The sequence below is a fragment of the Podarcis bocagei genome (genome assembly GCF_964188305.1).
Source record: "Podarcis bocagei genome assembly, chromosome: 13".
Taxonomy (NCBI): domain Eukaryota; kingdom Metazoa; phylum Chordata; class Lepidosauria; order Squamata; family Lacertidae; genus Podarcis; species Podarcis bocagei.
Genome location: NC_138138.1, coordinates 24,953,233 through 24,977,104, shown reverse-complemented (window position 1 = coordinate 24,977,104; position 23,872 = coordinate 24,953,233). Strand labels below are relative to the sequence as shown.

At 49.9% G+C, this 23,872-nt stretch overlaps 1 protein-coding gene across 2 annotated transcripts in view; it reads left to right on the top strand.

Annotated features, from left to right (window-relative positions):
* Nucleotides 1-80: 80 nt before the first annotated feature.
* The window catches only part of KCNH4 (potassium voltage-gated channel subfamily H member 4), a 50,302-nt gene continuing 26,510 nt past the window's right edge, over nt 81-23,872 (top strand). The window contains exons 1-4 of one of the 2 annotated variants that reach the window (XM_081166166.1): nt 81-277; nt 12,812-13,045; nt 18,561-18,692; nt 20,827-20,954. In XM_081166166.1, the coding sequence (XP_081022292.1) occupies nt 202-277; nt 12,812-13,045; nt 18,561-18,692; nt 20,827-20,954 (570 nt within the window). In that variant the 5' untranslated portion in view covers nt 81-201. The remainder of the gene's footprint in view (nt 278-12,811; nt 13,046-18,560; nt 18,693-20,826; nt 20,955-23,872) is intronic. The other variant, XM_081166167.1, reaches the window with a different exon arrangement.

Below are 23,872 nucleotides of genomic sequence, written 5' to 3'. Positions count from 1 at the left end.
GCCTCGCCCTGCGCCTGCAGCCCCGGCCGGGATGCCGCGCAGCAGCGCCCTGCCTGAGCCGCGCGGCGGTGGCGGCGGCGGAGCCGGAGGAAGAAGAGGAGGAGGAGGAGACGCCTAGGCGCCCCGCGCCCGCTCCGCCGCCACCTTCACACGCGCACCCTCCCCGCGGGGGCGGCGGGGGGCGCCCATGGTGCCGCCGCCATGCCGGTGATGAAAGGCTTGCTGGCGCCGCAGAACACCTTCCTGGACAACATCGCCAACAGGTTCGATGGGACACGTAAGTGGCCTCGGGGACGCCGCGGGGGGAAGAGTCCCGTGGACACGAATCCACGCCCGGTCAGTGGGACTGAACGGGGTATGTTTGGGGGGGGTGTCGATCCAGCCTCTCCTCCACCCTCTCCCCTCACCAGCAGCCCCCCTCTTCTCTTCTCTCCTTCTCCTCCACCTAAAAGTTATTCTGCTCCGAGGATGGAGGTGCCCTGACGCCCCAGGGACATAGCTGTCAACTTTTCCCTTTTCTTGCGAGGAATCCTATTCGGAATAAGGGAACTTCCCTTTAAAAAAGGGAAACGTTGACAGCTATGCCCAGGGATGGGCGCTTGTCTCTCGGGGCGTCTGAGAAAAGGGGTCGCCTTGAGCGCTCGCTCGCCCTTCTGCCTTGTTTCTCTTTCTGCCCCGCGGTCCTAAATCCGGGGGGGGCATGCAGTCAGTATTATCTGCCCCAAGTCCTGGATAGTAACGAAACCCACCCCACTCCTTGCCTGCCTGCCTCTCTCTCCCCACTCTCCTGCCCCAAGCCCGCTTTGTGTTGGGTCTCTCGAGTCCCCCCCCCCTTTTGCATCTCCAGAGTTAACAAAGAGAGACGTTCTTTGTCTCTGCACAGACTTCACCCACTGGAGATCGAGAAGATCGGGATGGGTGGGTTGATCTCTCTCGTTTCCCGATCGCCCAGGGACTGAGACCCTCCACCCCCCACACTCTATTATTTAAGGGGAATACACTGTTTGGGTCTCTTCTGCTGCTGCCCACCCTCTCCCCATCTTCTGATGTTTAGCTGCGCCACCAACTCCGGTCTTGTTCAGCCTTCGCAGGCTTCCTTGGGAGAGTTATCAGACTTTCCTTTGTGCACGTGTGAAAGGAGACCGGGTGCGGCGGAACAGCTTCACCAAGGGTTTCTGTAGGCTAAGCAGCCGGGAGGGAAGAGTCGCCTGCCCGCAAGTGCTCAGTCTCGGGCATGCCTTACTGGGCTCCGCAACATGCCGTAGGGATACCTAGAAAAGAGTTCCTCTGAGCATGTGCGAAAGGGTTTTCTCTCCCTTTCTCACCCTTAGGGAGACTCCTCACGCGTCTGGGATTAGAAGTTTTCTTCGCCCCTCTTTTTTCTCCCTCCTTCATTGTCTCCCCTGAGATCTGCGTTTAGATTGGAAGCTCCTCGCGGCAGGCACCTGTCTTGCTTGCTTTTGCGGGTGTCGGGGACGACGACACTATTTATATTGATGGCGAGACCACAATAGCGAGGAGGAAGTCAGGGCTGTACATAAGGGAGCGTGAGTTGCATGCACTGCTACTTTTCAGAAACTTTTTCGACACGGTGCCTCTCTGTGCGTGTGGCTAGGAAATCCTTTCCCTTCCCGATCTCCTAGAGGCAAAGTGAAGCCAGGGCTGTGGGATTTGGGATGCTTTTAAGGGCACCCGACAAGGGGGGGTAGGCAGTTCTCTTGCGCGAAGCCCACTGAGCTGCGCGATCCCTGTTCAGCCCGTCCCTGGGCACCTCCCGATTTCGACTTGAACACATTTATTCGTTTATTACATTTGAGCCCCATCATTCTTCCAAAGCGCTGAGGGTGATACAAATGGCCTTTCCATTGTATCTTCACAACAACCTTGTGAGTTAGGCTGAGCTGAACGTGTCCGTGTAACTGACCCGGGGTCACCCCGTGAGCATCGTGTCTGCAGTGGTGCAGAAGGACTTCGGAGTGGAAGTCGCCCCCCCCCCCATTCAGCGCAATGAGCGGAAGGACCACACTCTTTAGACTGGATTACCATTCAAAGTGAGGGGCATCGCGACACCTTTAAGTCTAGAGTTTTAAATTAACTACCTAACTGCATCACTGTTTGCTCCAGGACTCACCCAGACCCAGTCAGAAGCTCTTTGGGATGCCAGGAGAACTAAGCCTATGGAGCCATAAGAAGGAGCAACCCTGAGCATGTGCAAAGAGCCTTTCCCCCTTTACCAAACAACCACAGTGTGCCCACCCTCCTGTGTGCTAGGAAGGAGCCCCAGCGTTTCTGCTTTTAAAAATGAAGCTAGGGTCGGTCAGAAGGAAGGCGTGCTTGCTGCAGCAAGCAGTGACTCTCTGCCCACGTGCAGAGTTCTTTTTCACCTTCACCCGTGAGGAAAAAACCCCCACATACCGCTAGTTAAAAGAGAGAAAAGGCTGGGGGCATCTGTCGAGGATTCTTTAGCTGTAATTCCCTGCAGTACAGGGGGCTGGACTAAATGATCCTCGGGTTCTCCTCCAGCTCTACGATTCTATGGCACTTTCCAGGTGAGACCGAAAAGGGAAGAGGGAGCGAGCCAGAGGATGGGAAAGTCCTCCTTCTCAATCCCAGAGAAATTCTTGCGGGTCGAAGGAGGCTGCGCGCGCTGGGCGCAATCTGAAATGCATTCGTTCCTGATTTATTGTATTACAGTATTGTAGGGTTAGAAGGGACACCCACTCCCACCGGGGTTATGTAGTCCACCTTAGACATTCAGTCTAGTTTCCGGGGCTGGAGACGCAGTGGTGCGGTCAGGGCAGGACTGGGAAGGCAGACGTCCAGAGCCCCACTCAGCAGAATGAGGCGGGGGTGGCCCCCAAACGCAGCACGGCTTGGATTACCGTCTAAAGAGGGGCAGTTGGATAAGACCATTAAGCCCGGAATCTAAAATTACCTAACTGCACTACGGCTGGGGTGTCGGTGCCAATTAAACTCGGCTCGATCTCCCTCCCTCTCTTAGACACACATGCCACACTCGCTTTCACTCTCACTCTCACTACCTGCTTAGCCCTGCGGAAGGGAAAAGGATACATGGGTGGGGACGGAAGGTGTAGTAATCGTATGTGTGTGTATTAAAAACAACAACAACCCACAAACAACAACTAAAATGCCATATTGTGGCTCGAGGATTTTCTCTTTAAGAGGATTCCGGTCGTGGGGGGTGGGGGTGGGGGAGGAGGAGGATTTAAATGCTTCCAGAAAGATCAATGAAAACTAATTTAGCATTTTCCTTTGGGGATGTCCGGGAGAAGCTTTCCTAATGAGCGCTCCCCCCCCCCGCGCCAGCAGCGCTCCCCTTATTCCTAGGGGAGCCACAGCGAGCTGGCGCACAATACCTGAGAATAGAAGTTTTTGCAGAACGCTTGAGGAAGGGGGAAGGAGAAGAGGGGAACACCCTTTCCCTGTACGCCCATCTCTACCCATGTTCCCGGTGATATAAAACGGGATTAAACCCAATATCGTTCTCCTGAGCCTGGGGACACGCGCTTCTCTGAGATTTAAGCGAGTCTCCAATATCAGCCAATTCCCCCCCTCCCCCCAGTTTTGTTTACCATCTAGTCCGATGAAGCGTTCTGGAGAACTGCAAAGCTTACATACCATTTTGTAACATTTTGGCTGGCCTATTTCTTTTTTCTTTTTAAGCCCTGTTGTGGATTTAGGAATCTCGTTTGCGAGCCCCTTAGTTATCCGGGTTGTTGTTGTTGTTGTTTTAAGCGCGCCACGCGTCAAGGAATTCCGCGTTGCTCTCGGTAGGCAGGACGCTAGATCAGCACTTCGGACAGCTCCTGAACTCCTCCTTGGAAGCTTAGACCGCGGCTGCTTCTGACGCCCTTGTGGCGCAAGGAAAAAGAGCCAAATCAGTGAAGTCCAGCTCTCCTTACTAGATAAGCGCTTACTAGAAGCAGCTGGTTATATTGGAGGCAGGAAATCCGCTTCAAAACTGTGAAGAGACAAGGCTCACCCTTCTTTTGAAATTGCACCCCCTTTCTGTCTTGAAGCCCCTTACGCCCAAATCTCAGAATTGTGGGCTTTTTGTGGCGATTGCTCAGCTGTGAGAGAAATCACTCTGCAAGTGCTCAGAGGCACCTATCTATCTTACATCACACGTCCGCTTGGCTAACGTCACGCCAAGCACAAAAAGCAATTATCAAGAGCATCCCTGAGCATGTACAGGATGTAATCAAGTCATAGCAGCCAGTGCCCCACACATCTAAGCTTGGGCGTGGAGGAGTGCGGTAGGGTTATCCAATTTTGGAAGCAAGCATGTTGTGGGAGCCAGGACTCTTGGGTTCCTTCCTCTTCCAGGAGGGGTCTGATGTCTGAGAACCAGTGGTGGTGCAGTGGTTTTGGACTAGGACCTGAGAGACCAGGGTTTGATTCCTGGGTGACCTAGGGCCAGTCGTTACTTCTCAGCCTAACCTACTTTACAGGGTTGTTGCGGGGGTTAAGTGAGGGGGAAACAATGGAAATCACTTTTGAGCTTCCTGAAGAAAAAGGTGGACTATAAATGCAATAAATACATAAAATAAAATAAACATTGGCATAGCACAAGGGGAGCTGGGAAGCAGTACTCCCAGTTTCCGTCACCAGCTTGTGCAAGCTGTGTTGCTCAGTGGTTACAGCAGAAGATGCAGGAAGTCACTCTGGAGTTACACTCTTCAGATGTAATCGGGGAACCCTCTCACGGATCACGCTTGGCTGCAGCATGTTCCATGAGGCTTTTAACTGGGAGATTAACATCAAATCTACAGAGCCACAATTCCCCATCGCTTGCAAAGCTCATTCATCCTTTGGCTCAATTGCTTTGGATTTTCAATTCACATCCTTCCTTACCTCCCACATGAATGGCTGAAGTTGGATTATCCCCATCGCAGCAACCTCATGTCCTCACGTCCATCCCTGTGTGTTTTGGAGGCAGACCGGCTTGCCTGCATCTCTGAGCCCCATTCTGAACAGGGCTCTGTCTTTCTGAGGGAGTTCCGCCGATGGTAGCAAGCAGGCATGTGAGTTCTAGTGCAAAGGAGACGAAGGAAATGCTATACTGGAAGATACTTAGGTTGGTGTGGGTGTAAGCAAGCTTCTGAGTTCCACAGAACTGTTCATCACTCTGAACAGGAATCCACAGGACTATGCACCAAAAGCTCTTTGAAGGAAGTGTGGTGTACAAGTGTAAAAAGTAAATTCAGCTGACGTTAAAGAACATTTCATTGTGGGTGGACCCCTAGCATCTAAAATGAAGAGAGAAAATGAGTGGATGTTATGCGTAAGAATGGAAGTGTGATGTGCTGGTATGTATGAGTGCTTGTATGCGGGTGTGTGTCTGTGTAATGGCCTTGCACTGGCGTGCGGCCCCCAAAAGAAAACCCACAAAGGAACGCAGACCTTGGGCTGAAAAAGAGTTATCTTACTCTGTTCTAAGCCCACCCAACCTATTTCTCCAGCCTCCTTCTCCCTGTTTTTCTCAATCCTTAATCTGCAGCCTGCTGTTAACTGGACCCCAAGCACATGCAAACTCATATGCACACTCCTTCATCTCATTAGCACTTTTCAACAACCTCAATGGCAGGGGTAGGCAACCTAAGGCCCGTGGGCCGGATGCGGCCCAATCGCCTTCTCAATCCGGGCCACGGACGGTCCGGGAATCAGCGTGTTTTTACATGAGTAGAATGTGTCCTTTTATTTAAAATGCATCTCTGGGTAATTTGTGGGGCATAGGAATTTGTTCACCCCCCCAATATAGTCCACATGGTCTGAGGGCTGGTGGACCGGCCCACTGCTGAAAAAGGTTGCTGACCCCTGCTCAACAGGGTCAAAACCCCACACTTTGGGGAAATCCTGAGCCGTGACTGCTTATAGGCCTCCTGCCAATAAAATATACAATACAAGCAAAAAAAGGGAAGAAAATTAATGACTAATGAGGCACCATTAATGGAACTTTCTAGCCTTAATTTAGCAGTGCCTAGTCTACATCTTTGCTTTCAAATTAACTGGCAAAGGAGTAGCACCGATTACATTATTGATATTATTTTCATGCATATCTTAGATTTTTGTGGTGTTTTGCAGACACTCTTTTTTTTTTAGGTTTGCTGTTGTTTCTGTTTAATTTATTGTTTGTTGTTTTGAAAATCAAAGCAAAAAAAGATATGCACATTTAGTCAGACCTTTGCTGCTGGTCTCCCACAACCTTCCAGTATGGAATAGATTACCGTATTTTTTGCTCTATAAGACTCACTTTTTCCCTCCTAAAAAGTAAGGGGAAATGTGTGTGCATCTTATGGAGCGAATGCAGGCTGCGCAGCTATCCCAGAAGCCAGAACAGCAAGAGGGATTGCTGCTTTCACTGTGCAGTGATCCCTCTTGCTGTTCTGGCTTCTGAGATTCAGAATATTTTTTGTCTTGTTTTCCTCCTCCAAAAACTAGGTGCGTCTTGTGGTCTGGTGCATCTTATAGAGCGAAAAATACGGTACTTTAGTGCAGAGTTGGGGAAACTGCTGTCTTCAGATATGGCCAAACTCAAACACCAGTCATACCTGACCATTGCCTATACTGGCTGGGGCTGATGGGAGTTGGAGATCAACAAACTCCAAAGCACCATAGGTTTCCTGCTGCTGCTGTAGAGTGTGGAGGGGCTTGGTTTTATGAAGTTCTAATATCTCATGCATTTCCTCCCCTCACTACCCAGCAAGACTGCATTTGGCTCCTTTTGCTTTTGCCCATCCCAGTCCCTTAGTAAAATTAGAGCTTCCTAGTAAAATCTGAGCTGAAAAGGCAGCCTGCATAAGTATTTGAATAGATCTGCACTGATAAAACAACTTTTGGACTGCTCCCAAATCATACTTCCAGGCTGGTGGGAGGCTCTTCTCCTGAGCTTCTCTTCTGCTGACGCTCCATCTAAAAGTTCATTTGTGTCCTCTCAGGGTGGGCAGCTTACAGGATGTGGTTCCAGCCAGCCGGCCAGCCTGAGGGAGAGCTGCTCAGAACCGCGGAGAGTGCACATTTTAATACACAGCCCTTCTAAGCAGCCCCCTAATCCTGCATCCTAGAAGCCAAAAACTGGACTTAGCTACAGATGCAAACTATTTTTCACACACACACACAAGCCCCTCCCAAGTTAATCCAAGCAGTGACCTGAGGTGACCGAGAGTTAAACAAGTGGGTTGGGGTAGGGGGATGAGAAAGCTCTCAAGCCAGCCGGGGTGGCGGGTGGGGGAGGCCAAAAACTGAAGTCCTGGTCAACTGGGCCTTTATCCCGTTGTCTCCAAAGGCAATTCTGGTTCATAATGAAAAAGAGATCAAGGCTTGACGATGTCTGTAAGTCATACTCACCCACCCCAGCCCTCGGTTGTAAAGCTTGGATGTTCAGTAGGGAGGACAAAGCACTCTGCGTTATGTGCAGAGGCATGTCAATCCTTATTTCGATAGGCCACGGCTAGGCTGGTGTTGGGGGCTGAAAGCCCTGAGCAACTTGGGTCCAGGTCACCTTGAGGACTGCCTGAGCCCTTATATCCCAACTTGATCAGGGTTTCTCCAACTTGGGTCCCCAGCTGTTGTTGGACTACAATTCCCATCATCCCTAACTAGCAGGACCAGTGGTCAAGGATGATGGGAACTGTAGTCCAAAAACTTCTGGTCACCCAATTTTGGGAAACCCTGTATTAGATCATCTGGAGGAGAACTGTTAGCTGTTCCCCGTCATACAGAGGCCTGACTGGCTTCAGCAAGAAGTTGGACATTTTGTTTTACTGGTCCCATGCTGTGGACTGGCATTCCAGCAGGGGTCCCCCAGGCACCCTCGCTTTTGACAGACCTATTCCGTTGTTAAAGTTTTTCAAGGCGAACCAGTCACTTTCACGACTATTTTGTATTGTTATTCGGATATCTTATGTTTTACTATACTTGCACCTAATTTTATACACTGCTTTTTTCATATGTTATATGAGTTGGCCGTATATAAATATATTTTTAATATATTTTTTAAAAATCATGTCCCAAAGCTGAATACCAGTATAGAAAACGGGACAGAGAGCTGTGTCCTGCTCAAATTAAGCCCTGGTGTGATAGTAGCAAAACTGAATTTCTCCCATTAAAGCCATTACAGCATTAAGCATTTATGTGCCACTGGTTCTAGACATTCTCCAGCTCTGAGCTGCTTCAAGGCATTTTAATGTCTGAGGCAGAAAATTAAAGTCTCCCCCCAACACACACACCACAAAATCTATAGGCAAGATCTTCTGCAGAAGCTTCATTGAAATAAACTGTGCAGGACTGCCTACCATGTCCTTGTTTGGCTCCTGTTCATTCCAGTGCCGCTTGTCCAACAATACTTTCTGGTGGATTGATCAACCACGGGTCATATATGCCTGTTTCCTACTCTGTTGCCCTGAATGGTGTCCCAGTTCCACCCCTTGAGGATGCCACCTTATCTCGATTCAGATCACCTGGAGAGATTTGCTTCATAGGCAAAATGTGCAGCATGGCCAAGATTGATCCAGAGGGAAGGGGATATTGGAACCTTATGCATTAGGGTTGGGTTTCATAGCTCTTCCACAGTTCTTGGCCCTCTCTGAGGACACAGACATGGGCGCCATTTGAGGGGTAACACTTTGACCTTGCTGGATGGAAATCCGTAGCCCAAATGTCCAATTTGGCACCTTCTCTGCTGAGGGCCATCTGTCTGCCTTGGGGCCGTGCCAAGGAGCAAGGTGGCAACATCCTGATCAACACTCTGCAAAGCATCTAATCAAACAGGCAGGGAGAGCCAGTCGGAAGGCAGAATATGCCGCCGCCTCAGTATCCTCCACCGGCAACCCCTTGTGCAAGGATCAGGAAAGCCATGCAGCGAAGGAAGCAAAAATAGATTGTGCCATGCAGGGGCTGATAAGCCTTCCTTTCTCAAGAGCACCCCAGGAAATACAGGCCTGTGGCAGACTCAGGAAAATGTTGCAGTTCTGGCAGCAGTGCAAAAAAATCCAAGGGTGTGGGTGACATCCCTCCACCCAGTTTTTATCTTTTACTAGGGATGCTTTTTATGGTCTCTCTTGCCCATCCTCAGCTGACTCAGCCGTGGCCCCCTCCCACAATTTGTCTCCCTCCACCTCACCCTCTTTATCCCCCAACTCTCCTGCTGTTCTCTCTTGGACAAGGCTGTGTGTGTGTGTGTGTGTGTGCATTCCGTGCATCTGCAATCATACCATACGGTTTGGTTTTGCTTCTTCAAAAAAGCAAGTTTCTAGCCCCTTTTGATGCCCAACAAACTATGCATCAAAACAAGTGAGCAGTGCCTGACGAGTTCTTAGAAACGAAGAGGGTTGCAGCTGAGCAAAACTCCCATTTTCTGTAGGGAAGGTGCCTTGGTTATTTGTATAATCTCCTGTTCCAGATGCAAACTATACATTATTTAAAATAGATGCACATTTGCCTGGCTAAGCGCAGCAGCTTCCCCTTTGGCAAATTTTGCCTCACAGCCTTAACATTTAACCCTCATGTTCGGGGGGGGGGGGGAGGAAAGGATCTCTGCCAGAACTTCCCCCACCCCACATGTAATAACACGAGTTCACTCATTATCCCGATTTCTCTTCAAGGCTTTTGACAGGGATCAAGTCAGCTTAGGGCAGATCTCTTCCCACCCTCAGCACCTCAGGGGACAGGTGTGTCTTTGGTCCTAGCGGTTGCTGAGTCTCTGGGAAGCAAAGTGCATCGTCAGCCTTCAGATCCAGAGTGATTTGTGTTAGGAGGAGGGGCGGGGAGGGAGCACGCACAGGGTCTGGTTTTGGAGGTGGAACAGGGAATCGTCAGGAAGGAGAACTTAAGGGTAGCTCTACCATGAGGTCTCCACCATCACCAACAAATTGTCTATGTCCCCAGGAGGGAATCTGCCAGGGGTGCAAGAGAACTTCCCATGCGATTGTGTTCCGTGGGTCAAATTTGCTACCCCTGAACAGTGTTGGAAGTCTTATTCTCTGCTCCACCTTTGCCTGTTTGTAGCACCACATCTGCTAGAAATCAAAGTGACTTTGCAACATCTCTGCTGAAATTTGCAACAGCGATAAAGCGAATGGCCGTTGCAATAAAACCATAGCCCTTCCTCTGTTGCAGCCTCCGTTTCAATTTTTTCGCTTGTAAGCTCTTTGCAGCACAGTGCTGTCGTCTTATACTTTGCAGCGTCCACCCTGCATACTGAGGACACTACGTCAAGGAATGGCAGCTTAGTGGCCTTTAGCAAAGACACCCCCCCATGTGCATTTTGCCACATTGTTGGTGCCCAGATGGGATTCCCAGGCAGTGGGTGGTGGTGGTGTATGCGTGGCAATTGCAGTATTTCAATCAGAGCGGGGCAAATGCCGTTTTAATTTCCCACAATGCCTCTGGTGCAACACCCTCCCAAGGCATTGTGGGAAATTACAACAGCAGCCAGTGGGCAGTGCTGAGAGTGCCTTTTAAAAAGAGGATCTAGAGTGGGTTTCAGCAGTGGGCCCTGCAGGGTGCTGGGGTTCCTGGCGGCTGCCCAAGGGTCCTGCATGCTGGTGCCAAGCCTGGAGCACAACATCACGAAAAAGCAGAGATACCGAAGGCCCAAGGTAAACAAAGGAGATTTAGCCAGCGTTCAGAAGGCCCTCAGAGACAGAAGTGAGCACACACACAAGCAAACCTCCCTAGACAAGGAGTTCCTTCCACTTGGTCGGTGGCATAACAACAACAGCCCTGATTCTCACCTTGCAACAGGGAAACACAAAGCAGGAGAGGGGGTTTTTTGCCTTCTGCCTCTGATCTTCCTATAGAAAGAGGCCCACAGTGAAACTGCAGGGTTGGGCATCATGTCTAGCGATTTGGCACCTTGTCTAGTGTTGCAATGGGCTTTGACGGGTGTTCACAGGTTAGCTAGTACCCGTATACAAGTTGTCTCTACCTTCATGAGGAAGGAGGCTTGTTTGCAAGTTGTGCTGAACGCAGGCACAAACTGCCTGCGCACTTGTGCAGGTGTTTGTGGGAAAGTGGGATGCCTGCTTTGTATAGCTCTGCTATTGGGTACACAGGTGGTACATACGTTGAACATCAAACACTGTATGTGACTAACTGTATGGGCATATAGCTCAGCTATTTGTGTACCCATATACAGTGGCACCTCGGGTTATGAGCTTAATTTGTTCCGGAGGTCCATTCTTAACCTGAAACCATTCTTAACCTGAGGCGTGCTTTCGCTAATGGGGCCTCCCGCTGCCGCCGCACCACCGGTGCATGATTTCCGTTCTCATCCTGGGGCAAAGTTTGCAACCCAAGGTCCTACTTCCGAGATAGTGGAGTTTGTAACCCGAAGTGTTTGTAACCCGAGTTACCACTGTATTCAGTTTGTATGCCAAATGTAATGTGCGAACACACCTAAAGTCTGAAGGCAGTGCTTATTTTATTTTTAGAAAGAGAAGTCATGTATGGGAGCCCTGACATGTGCCCTGGAGAGATGTTCAGCTCTTTAATGCTAACGTTGTGGGAAGCGGGTTGCAGTGGCTCAAAGGCGCTTTTCTCAATTATGTAATATTACTTCATATTGACTTGAGGACAGGCAATCATTCTTAAAAAGGTTGACAGCGGTTTGAGAGAGGCTTCACTCTGTATGTGTGTACCAGGAATGGGGAAAATGTGGCCCTCCATATATTGTCAGGCTGTAATTCCCACCAGCCCTAACCAACATGGCCAACAGTCAGAGATGATAGGAGTTGTAGTCCAAAACAACACCTGGAGGACCACAAGTTCTCCATACCGTGTGTGTGTGTGTGTGTGTGTGTGTGTGCGCGCACGCGTGCGTGCGTGCATGCACACACACACACACACTCTTCTTTGATGGAACTGTCTCCTCTGGTCAGTCAGACAGGTTTTTCAGGCTTTGAAAAAGTACCAAAACCTGACAAACCTAAAGCAGGGTTTCCCAAACTTGTGTCTCCAGCTGTTTTTGGACTACAGTTCCCATCATCCCTGACCACTGGTCCTGCTAGCTAGGGATGATGGGAGTTGTAGTCCAAGAACAGCTGGAAACCCAAGTTTAGGAAGCCCACCTAAAAGCAAAAGTGGGAGAAGCACAGATTCCATAAACAGTAATCTCAAAGTTACCTTCGACCACCAGGGAATAAAAAGCCTATTGTCTGCCTCCAGCTTCTGCTACTTCAAAGAAGAAGCTTGGCCAATGATGGGGTGCTCAAGGGGCTTACTAAAAGAAAGAGAGCTTGGCTGCAGAATCAACCACATCTGCATGAAGTCTTTGTCCTGGTTATACCACTGAAGGAGGCATTCCCTAAATCGGGCTTGCTCGTTCAGGCCAGCCTTCACCCAGCTGGTGTCTTCCAGTTGGACTAAACCTCCCATTGACTCCAGCCAACATGATTGCCTGGTTGATGGGAGCTGTAGCCCACCAGCTGGAGGGAACCAGCTTGGCGAAGTCTGGAGGAGAGGACTGTCAAGGGTTACTAGCCATGATGGCTATGTTCTGCTTCCACAGCCAAAAGGCAGAAATGCTTCTGAAAACCAGTTGCTGGGAACCAATGGAGAGGACAGTGCTCTTGTGTTCGAATCCTGCTTGCAGGCTTCCCACGGGCATCTGGTTGACCACTGTGAGAAAAGGATGCCAGGATAGATGAGCCATTGGCCTGTCCCAGCAGGCTCTTCTTAAGTCCTCAACTCCGATTTAGGCTGTGAAATCGGCACCCGAATTCCTTCTTCCCTGCCCACCCGCCAATGCTGGCGTGACAACTCAGGGTCTCCCTTCTCCACCCACTTGCAGATAGCAACTTCCTGCTGGCCAACGCTCAGGTGCACCGCGGCTTCCCCATCGTCTACTGCTCTGACGGATTCTGCGACCTTACTGGCTTCGCCCGGACAGAAGTCATGCAGAAGAACTGCAGCTGCCGCTTCCTCTACGGCAGCGAGACCTGCGAAGCCGTCCTGCAGCGCATCGAGAAAGTGCTGGAGGGGAAGCAGGAGTACCAGGCCGAAGTCTGCTTTTACAAGAAGAGTGGTGAGTTTGGGGGAGCCCCCTGGGAGGACTCCCTTCCCCTCCCGGCATCGCAGGCTGTTTGTATGCTGCTGGGCCTAATTCAAGGTGCTAAGGTTAACATATTAGCAGCTTGGGAGCTAGTCATTTGCTGGAGCACCTCTAGCCATGTGAGACAGCTTGGATCTGGAGACTGGCCAGCAACTGGGGTGTGGGAAGCTTGCTTGCAGTCCTGTGGATGAATGGAAATGACTCCACAGGGACATGGAGCAGGATGTAGGGACCTCCCTGCTTTTCACCCTCCTGGAGTGTTTATGCCTGGGTGCAATGCATGCCCTGGGGCTCTGACCGTACCTCTTCCTTGCCTGGTTAGAGGATAGAGAGGGATGTGTGAGTGTGAAGAAACTAGAAGCCTGCTTAGTGAGCAGGAAGTTTAGTGAGCAGGAAGAGTCTGTGGCAGTGAGCAGTCCAGGCTCAGAGGCAGAATCAGAGGCTGGAGAGGAGCAGGGTCAAGAGGCAGCGATGAGTCAGGCTGGTGAAGAAACCAGGGGGGTCTCCTCCTCCTGCTGCAACCAGTTCCTCTCCCTCTTGGTCTCCCAAGACCAGAAGTGGTATGAAGAGGGAGGAGCCTGTTGGCCTAGTCTCCGATTGCTTGGAAAGGACCCAGGGGAGGAGGACTCTTAGGGAACTGTGGGTTTGGGGGGCGGACTTCAGTCCCCACAACTGCTTTATTGGGGCAAGTTCTACTTGGAAGAGTTGCTGTGCTCACTAGGCCTGGCCTCCTGAGCTGCTTGTTTCTTTGAATACAGTGGTACCTTGGTTCTCAAATGTCTTGGTACTCAAACGCCTTGGTTCTCAAACGCTGAAAACCCGAAAGTAAGTGTTCCGGTTTCTGAATGTCTTTTGGAAGCTGAATGTCCCCTGTGGCTGTCGACTATTGTTTCCGGGGCACCTGCACCAATCAGAAGCCTCAGTTTTCAAATATTTCGGAAGTCAAATGAATTTCCGGAATGGATTAAGTTTGGCGCTTTTGTTTTTGCTATTTATTTTGCATTTTTGTTTTTGAGGCTTTTTCGGTTAATTTTGAGGCTTTTTCGGTTAATGACTGTGTGGAACCCAGTTTAGCTACTGATTGTGTGGCTGCGGAAATGGATCAAAGCCGCCCCCCCCATCCAAACAATAACTGTCATCAGTGCAAATAAAAAAAACAATTAATTCTACTTTTTGTCATCTACAATACTGTCTTATTTATTTTGTAGTACAGTACATTGATTATTAGGGGGGACGCGGGTGGTGCTGTGGTCTAAACCACAGAGTCTAGGGCTTGCAGATCAGAAGGTTGGCGGTTCGAATCCCCGTGATAGGGTGAGCTCCCGTTGCTCGGTCCCTGCTCCTGCCAACCTAGCAGTTCGAAAGCATGTCAAAGTGCAAGTAGATAAATAGGTACCGCTCCGGTGGGAAGGTAAATGGCATTTCTGTGCACAGCTCTGGTTCGCCAGAAGCGGCTTAGTCATGCTGACCGCATGACCCGTAAGCTGTACACTGGCTCCCTCGGCCAATAAAGCGAGATGAGTGCGGCAACCCCAGAGTCGTCCGCAACTGAACCTAACGGTCAGAAGTTCCTTTACCTTTACATTGATTGTTGCTTTCATTTTATGTATCAATGGTCTCGTTAGATAGTAGAATTCATGTTAAATTGCTGTTTTAGGGTTTTTTTAAAAAAGTCTGGAACGGATTAATCCGTTTTGTATTACTGTCTATGGGAAAGTGTGCCTTGGTTTTGGAACGGACTTCCGGAATGGATTAAGTTTGAGAACCAAGGTACCACTGTAAAGAGCTAAGTGCACTGACGCTGTGTGAGGCATTGCTGACCTGTTTCTGACAACTGCTCCTGACACCAGCTCTCTGGCCCTGCCCATCACTGGCATGTGGAAGGTTGCCCAAAAGGAAAATGGCCCCTGGTGTGAAAAATGCCCCCTGCCCTAGAGGCACTGGCTGCTTGGACACTGTCGGGATTTTGCTTTGTGGTTAGGACACTTCACATCCTGAAGCATTGGTGACTCTGCTAAGGTTGCATCAGTGCCGGCCCCTTTTTTGATAGTGCTTGGTTGACGGCAATTGTTCTTTTTTATTGCTGTGGCCATAATGTACTGGGCCAGCCGTGGTCAGGCTTAAAAGAGTGTGAGATCTAAAAAAAAGCCAGAGTTGGGCTAAGCACAATTTAAGCTCAGGGGCTGAGGGTTGCTGGACATCACTGGTGGGGAAGAGTGCTGCTTTATTCAGATCCTGCTCCCCAGCTTCCCACAGGCAGCTGATTGGTCCCTGTGAGAACTGCTGGACTAGCTGGGTTTTGCTTAGGTTGTTAATTTATTCTTAGAATAGGCAGGTGTGCTGGGCCCGGGGGTAACCTGTGAAACACAGTCCAGGACCAGACCAGAATCCGAAGGTTCTGCTAAGAGTCAGTCCAACAAGGCCAAGGCAGGACACGAGGCAGGAAACCAGACAAGGACAGGTGCAGGATCTAGCACACAGCAATGTTGCTCCCGCAACCTGGGCCAGGGTCCGACAGCCTTTTATCTTTGTTGGGGTAGCGGCCAGTCCTGATCCCCAGGCGACTCACCTCCCTGTCTTGCCCAAGGGCGAGCACTCCTCCTGCGAGTACTCAGGTCTCTCCTTCTCTCAGACCTTAGTCTCTGCAGCTCGGGAGACGTCGGTGGGTTACTAGACCCAGAGGCCGCCTCAGCCTCCCCTGACCCAACCGGTAGTGGAGCAGCTGTAAGTCATGGCCCAGCTGAAGGCAACAAGGTAATCCCCACATCTGGAGCCAGGGGAGGCTCAGGCCCCTGACTCGGCCCAGCTGGTGTTTGTTGCAGGGGAACCTGTGCAGACTGGGACTCTTCAGGATCAGGCCCCAGACTTGGTTCAGATGATGCCTGAGGCAAAGGATCCGGTGCAGACTGAGACTCCTCTGGTTCCAAGTCCGAACCTGAGTCCCAGGCCATCACAACTGGTTTGATTCATTTATACACATTGTAGAATTTGGGTTTCTTTGGTGCAGACTGATGAAGTGCTGTTGGCGCATAGTGGACAATGCTGGAATCCTGGGCTCTCTGGAGAGCCCAAGGGCAATTATGTGTCCAGAGAAACACTCGCTTCCTCAGTGAGGGGTGGGCGTCTGTTATCTCCAGTGTTCCATTGGCGTTTTCCCCCTGGACATGGTTTAAGATGCTGGGCTGTTGTTGTTTTTCAGCAACAAACCCCTTAACACAGGTCCTGTTTCAGTGACTGAAGAGAAATGGGAAGGTTCTGCCCTGCTGCCAAAGCCTTGTTTACCGGGGTTGAATGGCTGTTGCGGCAGCGGCTTCTGGTTTCCAGTGAGATCTTGTGGAACTCTCGTGAGATCTTGCTGGAAGCCACTGCCACGCCTTCAATGTCAGTGCCAGCAGGGGGTTGAAGGGGCATGCATGGCACCTCCAGAGAAGTGGCTTCTGGGTAGATGTGGCAAGAGCCTCATAAGATCTCATGAGAGCTTTGTGAGATCTTTCCAGGACCCAGGACCCGCCACCATAGCTTCTTCTCTGGTGGCGCTGGCAGCAGGCGATCTGTTGGGGGTCTGATCTCCCACCGTCGTGGATCTTGCCACCGAAGCAGACTGCTTCATATTGCCTGGTTAAAACAGCTTGAGCTTGGCAAACTTCTGAAACTACCTCCACATTTAGCTCTTCCAAATCTTTCAGGTGCGAAGAGTGTGGTGTTTGTTCTAGATGCTACATTTGGAGTGCGTGGGGATATGGAGAGACGGAGAGTTGTTTTTTATGGCAGCCGTTTTCTCTCTCTAAACCTGGGTTCTGTGAGGTTGTCAGCTGCCCGCCACCAGATAATAAATAACAGCTTTCTCAGCTGCTGAAGGCTAGTGGCTAGGCCATCACGTAACCTATCGCTTGCAGTGTTATGGCTAGACGTCAAATACCAATGGACACATGGCAGTGTACAAGAACCATACCTCCATTCTAGAAAAGATGTGAGTCGCACTCACAGGGAAATATTAATATTATTATTATGTTTTACCTATATTTACTTAAGCAAATAAGGCTTAGCTGCCGCTGCATTTTAAAAAACAACAATGATCCTCCTAAAATAGCCCAAACAGAAGAAAAGAGAGGTCATTCTCAAGCAGCTGCCAAAGGATGTATTTATAAAAATTAATCATCCAGCACATTTCAACAAATGTCCTCATCGGAGGAATATCAAAAAGTAAAACTAGTGTAAGAACCACATCGCCAGGCTAGAAAAGATCTGAATAGTGCTGATGAAATGGGTATTATTAGTAGTTTCTAGTTTTATCCCTCTTGCGCTCTCATGGTTTCTCGTACAAATGCTATTCTAATCTGCTAGAATGGTGTAGCTGTTTTTACGCTGATTGTACAGCTTTATGGCTATTGATATTTACTGTCGCTTCTTGGAATCATTTGTTCAGATGTGTTGTGGCGTTCACTGATTATCTTTCAACATCAGCTTGAGACTTGAGTGTTAACTTTTTAAAGCTGCTACTGCGCCATATATTCCATGGGTAGGCAAACTAAGGCCTAGGGGCTGAATCCGTCCCAATCGCCTTCTAAATCCGGATTTCGGACAGTCCGGGAATCAGCGTGTTTTTACATGAGTAGAATGTATCCTTTTATTTAAAATTTATCTCTGGGTTATTTGTGGTGCTTGCCTGGTGTTTTTACATGAGTAGAATGTGTGCTTTTATTTAAAATGCGTCTCTGGGCTATATGTGGGGCATAGGAATGCTTTCATTATTTTTTTCAAAATATAGTCCAGCCCCCCACAAGGTCTGAGGTACAGTGGGCCTGCTGAAAAAGTTTGTTGACCCCTGATAGTCCCTCCCAAGCCCAGGCACCAGATGTGCGATTGCTACACCTTCCTCCTCAACCTCGTTTGGGTCAGATCATAGCAGCTGTGATCAAGCCAATACGAGGGCATTTCTATAGGGTTGGTGTCCTTTTTTGTTTTAGAAAGCACCTTTGAGCATGTGCAAAATATCTTCCTGTGCCCACTGCCAAGAAGGATACAATTTATTCCCCCTCCCCCCAAAAAAACTTGGACAGAGTGCCTTTGAGCATGTGCAGGCTGCTTTTTCCTTGTAAGAAGAAGCATCCAAAGCATAGAGCCATTCTAAGCTGATCATGGGCAGTTTAAGCATGAAGGCACGTTTGAAGGAAACCACCAGGAAGAAATTAATAGAATCATAGAATTGTAGAGTTGGAAAGGTCCCTGCAATGCGGGAATCTGCAGCTGTCCCATACAGGGATCGAACCTGCAACCTTGGCGTTATCAGCACCACACTCTAACCAACTGAGCTATCCAGGTGAAATTCCATGGGGTTGGTTCTGGTTGAAGCTGCCGAAGCTTCAGATACTCCTGAGGAAGCAAGGGGAGTGTTTGCGGGGATTGCAGATGAGCCTGGCAGGGGTTGCTGTCGTTCCTCCTCGGTGCAGATGGTGATGCTGCTCTGTCCCTTTTCTCCCTGGTGCAGGAACAGCCTTCTGGTGCCTGCTGGACATCGTACCTATCAAGAACGAGAAAGGCGAGGTGGTCCTTTTTCTCTTCTCCTTCAAGGACATCACTGAGAGCCATGGAAAGAGCCAGTCGAGTGAAAAGAAGGAAGGTGAAACCTTGGTGGGGGAGGCAGGCTGGGCTCCAGAAACCCAGGATAGAGCAGATGGGTGGGGCAGCAGTGCTCCTTGGCAGAAGGACACACCGAACGAGGGGTACGCCTTAAGAGAGCAGCCGTTGGCTCCAAGCTGGCTTGGGCATCTCCTTTCCCACTCTGCAAGGCTTCGTCTGGGATGTGTGCATGCATATATCCCTCGAGAAAGGCATAGTCTATGTCTGCACCAAGGGACACAGGTGGCGTTGTGGGTTAAACCACTGAGCCTAGGACTTGCCGATCAGAAGGCTGGCAGTTCAAATCCCCGCGACGGGGTGAGCTCCCGTTGTTCGGTCCGTGCTCCTGCCAACCTAGCAGTTCGAAAGCACGTCAAAGTGCAAGTAGATAAATAGGTATGAGTCTGGTGGGAAGGTAAACGGCATTTCCATGCACTGCTCTGGTTCGCCAGAAGCGGCTTAGTCATGCTGGCCACATGACCCAGAAGCTGTACGCTGGCTCCCTCGGCCAATAAAGCGAGATGAGTGCCGCAACCCCAGAGTCGGCCACGACTGGACCTAATGGTCAGGGGTCCCTTTACCTTTATGCCTGCACAGGAGATGCTCACCCCCTTTCAGCAAGAACCTGCGGCCTTCCCAGTATTGTTGGAACTCCAGCTGCCAGCAGTCTAGCTGCCTGGTCCTTGGTGATGGGTGATGGGAGCTGTGGTCCCCGTCCTCGTTCCAGGTTCTGCCTCTGCTTTGAGAGGCAACTGACGCTGGGAATTGCAAGTGGGGAAAGAGTTGCTGTTGCAGTCAGGGTCCCCCAGGCATCCAATGGCTGGCCGTTGCTCAAACTGCTGCCGGAAAGACTTCCCACGAATGGGAGTAGGAAGACCCTTTTGGAAGGCTGCTTGAGGTTCCTGTGAGGTTTTCCTTCATCACTGTTGGACTGAGAGCAAGCTGTAGAAGCGTTTGTTTGGATTAGCTGAGGAAGACTCCATGGGGTTAGAAAGAGCAGCTGTTCTTAGATTAAGGTCATCACTATCCTTACATCCAGAGATGTTCCATCACTACAGAACAGGGTGGGTAATTCTTTGACCAAAATAGCTTTGGGAAAGATTTTTTTAAAAAATATTGTCATTCTATTCAGACCATTTCGGTACCGCTTAATATGAAAACGTATTTCCAAGCAATGTGCAGAAACAACAACAAATTTATAAAAGGGCACAATAAAACCATCCATACTGATATCAGTTCTTTCCTCTTGTAAACGCAGCTCCCTGCACAACAACTTTCGACCTCCACTCATTCATCCTGGCTCTCAGCCAGGGCCCAAACAAACTCACAGATCACATGCACCCCCCAAAAAAAAATCTCACAGTGAAGAGGGTGTTCCTGGAACATTCTCTATCACTCTAGGCTTGCTTTTAAGGTTGATGGAGCTTCTTCAGGTTGCCCATAGCTGCATCCTATTCAGGTGCATCCACACACCTGGTTCCAGGCTACAGAAGGTTTAGTTTGGTGAGTTTCCCGGGGGGGGGGGGCAAAGGATGACAAACAGGACACCCCTCCGTTCGCAGGCCTTTGTCTGGCCTCTCCACACCTCTCCTCTTCCACCTGCTTTACTGTGTCATCATGACAAGGCTCTGTGTCCCAACAGAATGAGCTGGAGGTGATATCACATGCTGGCTCACTGCTTGTTGCATCTAGCATGTTGCAGGGTATTCAGAGTGACATAATTAGACTTTCTGTCATTAACAGCCTATTGGATGGAATCAGCCCACAAGGTTCCATCTAGCTCTTTTCGTATGGTTAGATACCTGCAGCCAACCTAGCACTTCGCTTTCGAAACTGCCTTGCTTATGAGTACCCTATAGCTGACAGGTTTGTCAACACTCCATAAAATCACATCCATGGCTAGCAGAGTTTGCCCCAAAGAGGCAACTAACTGCCACTTTTGTTCCCCCCCCCCCAACCACACATATGATTCTGAGGTCAGCATTTCAGGTTGGAGCCTGAGAAGCAGGAAAAGGAAGGAAAGCCAAGGGGGATGGATACAGAACGGCAATGTCAGAATCCACATAAAACAAGGTGTTCCCTCTCTAAGATTGGAATTTTGAGCCTGACCTGTCCCACTCTTTTTCTTCTTCCAGAAAAGCACCGCTGTAAGAAGGCAGGGAGCTCCCACCTGCGGGCAGCGAGGAAGCAAGGCCGCACAGCCTTGCACCACCTCGCCAGCCAATTCAGCAAGAAGGAACGGACAGAGATGAAGATCAACAGCGTAAAGATGATTTGCTTGTTTTGCCCTTTGAGGAGGGGATGGTGGTGACTAGTTGAACCTTGTGGCCCTAACTATGCAACTGTCTGCATACTGGCAGGTGTACACCTCTGTCTCTGCTCTCCACAAACACCTTATTCTGAGAGGCCATTGTTCCGTTCTGAATGAGGGACCTCTTAAGGATGGGTGTGCACAGAAAAGACTGAGGCCACAATGCCATACATTGAAAGCACTATGTTGCCGCGGCTTCCCCCAGAGAATTATGGGAGCTGTAGTTTGATAAGGGTGCTGAGAGTTTCTTAGGAGACACCCCCCCCCTTCTCCTCGCAGGGCAACCATTCCCAGAGTTCCCTGGGAAGACAGACTGACTGCTAAACTACTCTGGAAATTGTAACTCTGGGAAGGGAATAGCTTTCCCCCATCTCCATGTTCTCCTCACAACAACGTTGTGAGGTAGGTTAGGCTGAGAGGCAGTGTCATCCAGTGAGCTTCACGGCCGAGTGGGAATTTGAATTGTGGTCTCACAGGCCCTAGCCTGACACTCTAACCTCTACACCATGGTGTACTCTATAGTGCAAGGCTGCCCCTCCAGGTGGCAACGGTGCAGTTGCAATGAAGCATTGCACAATAGCCACTGTTATTATTGCGTCAATTGCAATAGTGCACTCTCACGAAAAACACCGTTCTGGAGGGGCCCTTAGAGGCTTAAAAAAAAATGTTGTGGATTAACTGATGGTGTTGTGGGGTTATTCACGTGCTCTCTCTTAGCAGAGCGAAAAACCCCAGAGATGTGCAGCCCACAGAAATGATTTTGGGCAGCCGCCAGTGGCTTGCAGTGCTAATAGCATTAAGCCCATCACTTTGAAGGCCATTAATGCCTTTGCTGAGGGTCACCCTGCAAGGCAGCTCTGCGATTTCTCCCAGCAGTGAGTGCAACCCAACAGGCGCGTGTCCTCAAGACTCAGAGCAGCCAAGAACAGCCCAGGCAGAGCAAAACGAGGCAAGGACTGCCCACCACCTGATTTGGGGCCTTGTGGAGTTTTGTTAGAGATTCCAGCTAACCATCAGGAAGAACTTTCTGGCAGTAAGAGCTGTTCCACAGCGGAACAGACTCCCACAATTGGGGGTGGACTCTCCTTCCATGGAGGTTTTCAAGCAGAGGTTGGATGGCCACCTGCCATGGATACTTTAGCTGAGATCCCTGCATTGCAGGGGGGTTGGACTAGATTATGATTACCAGATTTTTTTCAATGAATCCAGGGACACTTTTTTTTTTTTTTTGAAGCTGAGTAGCAACAGGGAGTCAGTAGTGGGGATGGTGAGGCAAAAGACCCTGGGCCCAAGCACACATGCATATTGTATAAAGGTGCAAAGCCCTTCTTTCACATCCTGTGAAACATAAATGCGCACAGTTTTTTAAAAACTGGGCAACGGTGTGTCACCCGCCCATGACTCTTGAGCCTTCCCTGATCTCCTGCCCCCTTCCCCCTTTGTTTTGACAGATCAGGGGAGGCTTGAGAGTCGTAGGTGGGTGGCCGTTACCTAGGAGGGGTGCAAGGTGTGTAGTTTCTTTGCCAGGCAAGGTGCAAAGCCCTTCTTTTGCGCCCTGTGAAACATAAATGTGCAGAGTTTTTAAAAAACTGGGCAACGGCAGCCTGTCCGTGACTCCTGAGCCTCCCCAATCAGTCAAAACAAAGGGGGAAGGGGGCAGGAGATCGGGGAAGGCTTGGGAGTCATGGGTGGGCAGCGTGCCATTGCCCAGTTTTAAAAAACCTCTGTGCATTTATGTTTCACATTTTTGCCTATGTCACTGGCCACTGCTGCCATCCAAGCTATTTCTGTACCATAGCGGTTGGGTAATCTGTGGCCCTCCAAAAATTGTTGGACTCCCAACTTCCGCCCCCCAGTCAGCATGGCCAATGACTGGGGATGATGTGAGCTGTAGTCACCTAGCAACCCCTGGAAGGCCACAGTTTCCCCACCCCTGAGACGAAGAGAAAGAGCTCTAGGCGTGCTCAGAGATGCTCTGTTCTGCAGTGTAAAACCACAAGGTCTGGGACAAAGTCTTGTTAAGGGGAAGGGTAGCAGGTGGGATGCAATCTTGAGACTCAACATAGATTCTTTGTTTCACAGCAGGGAGAGAGTGAGTGTGAACCCACATCTCTTGGGTCACTTACTTGGTGGACCAAGGACTAAGGCTGGGGTCTAATGTCTTTATTGCCGGGTTGCAAAAGGCAAAGAAAGAACTGGCTTGTTTTATTACTGTACTGCTGCTCTTGGTGCTGCCTAATCCATTGTTACACCGGGGTGCAGTAAGGCAGTAGTTGCTGTGCATTCTACATAAGGTTTTGCACACACCTTACATTTAAAGCACATTCTTACCACCAGGTCATCCCCCAACAGAACTACAGTTCCCAGTACGGGGGGGGGGGGGGGGAGGCATATTTTAAACGTATGGCATCTGCTCAGTCTTAGTCTATTTCAAGACTCTTTCTTTTGTTGCATAAGCAGCTCAGGCAATGGTCTTCTGCTTTGGGGAGAGAGGCCAGTTTGATTTGTGGCTTGTTCTGATTTTGAAACCAGTCGTTGTGTTTTTAAGCTCGTTCCTAGATTGTTTATGTGAGAGCTGTTTGCTTGATTTTGCTGTAGGACTTGGTGAAGTTTGTTACCTGTGCATATTGGGGGGGGGTGTAGGGTGGGGGTTGGCAGTAGCTGCAAAAGCCAACCCTATTGCGAGCTCACCCCTTACCAGCCAAGACCTCTGTTCTTTTCCTCTGATGCTCTATATGCCTTGACAGCTGTTCCCCATGCCCCCTCCTGCCAACAACCCAACGCCAGTGCAGATTAAAGGGCTTTGGTCTGTTTGAGGGAAGGAGGGTGGTAGTGGTTGGGGGCTGGCGGTCTGCAGGGGAGACAGTGTT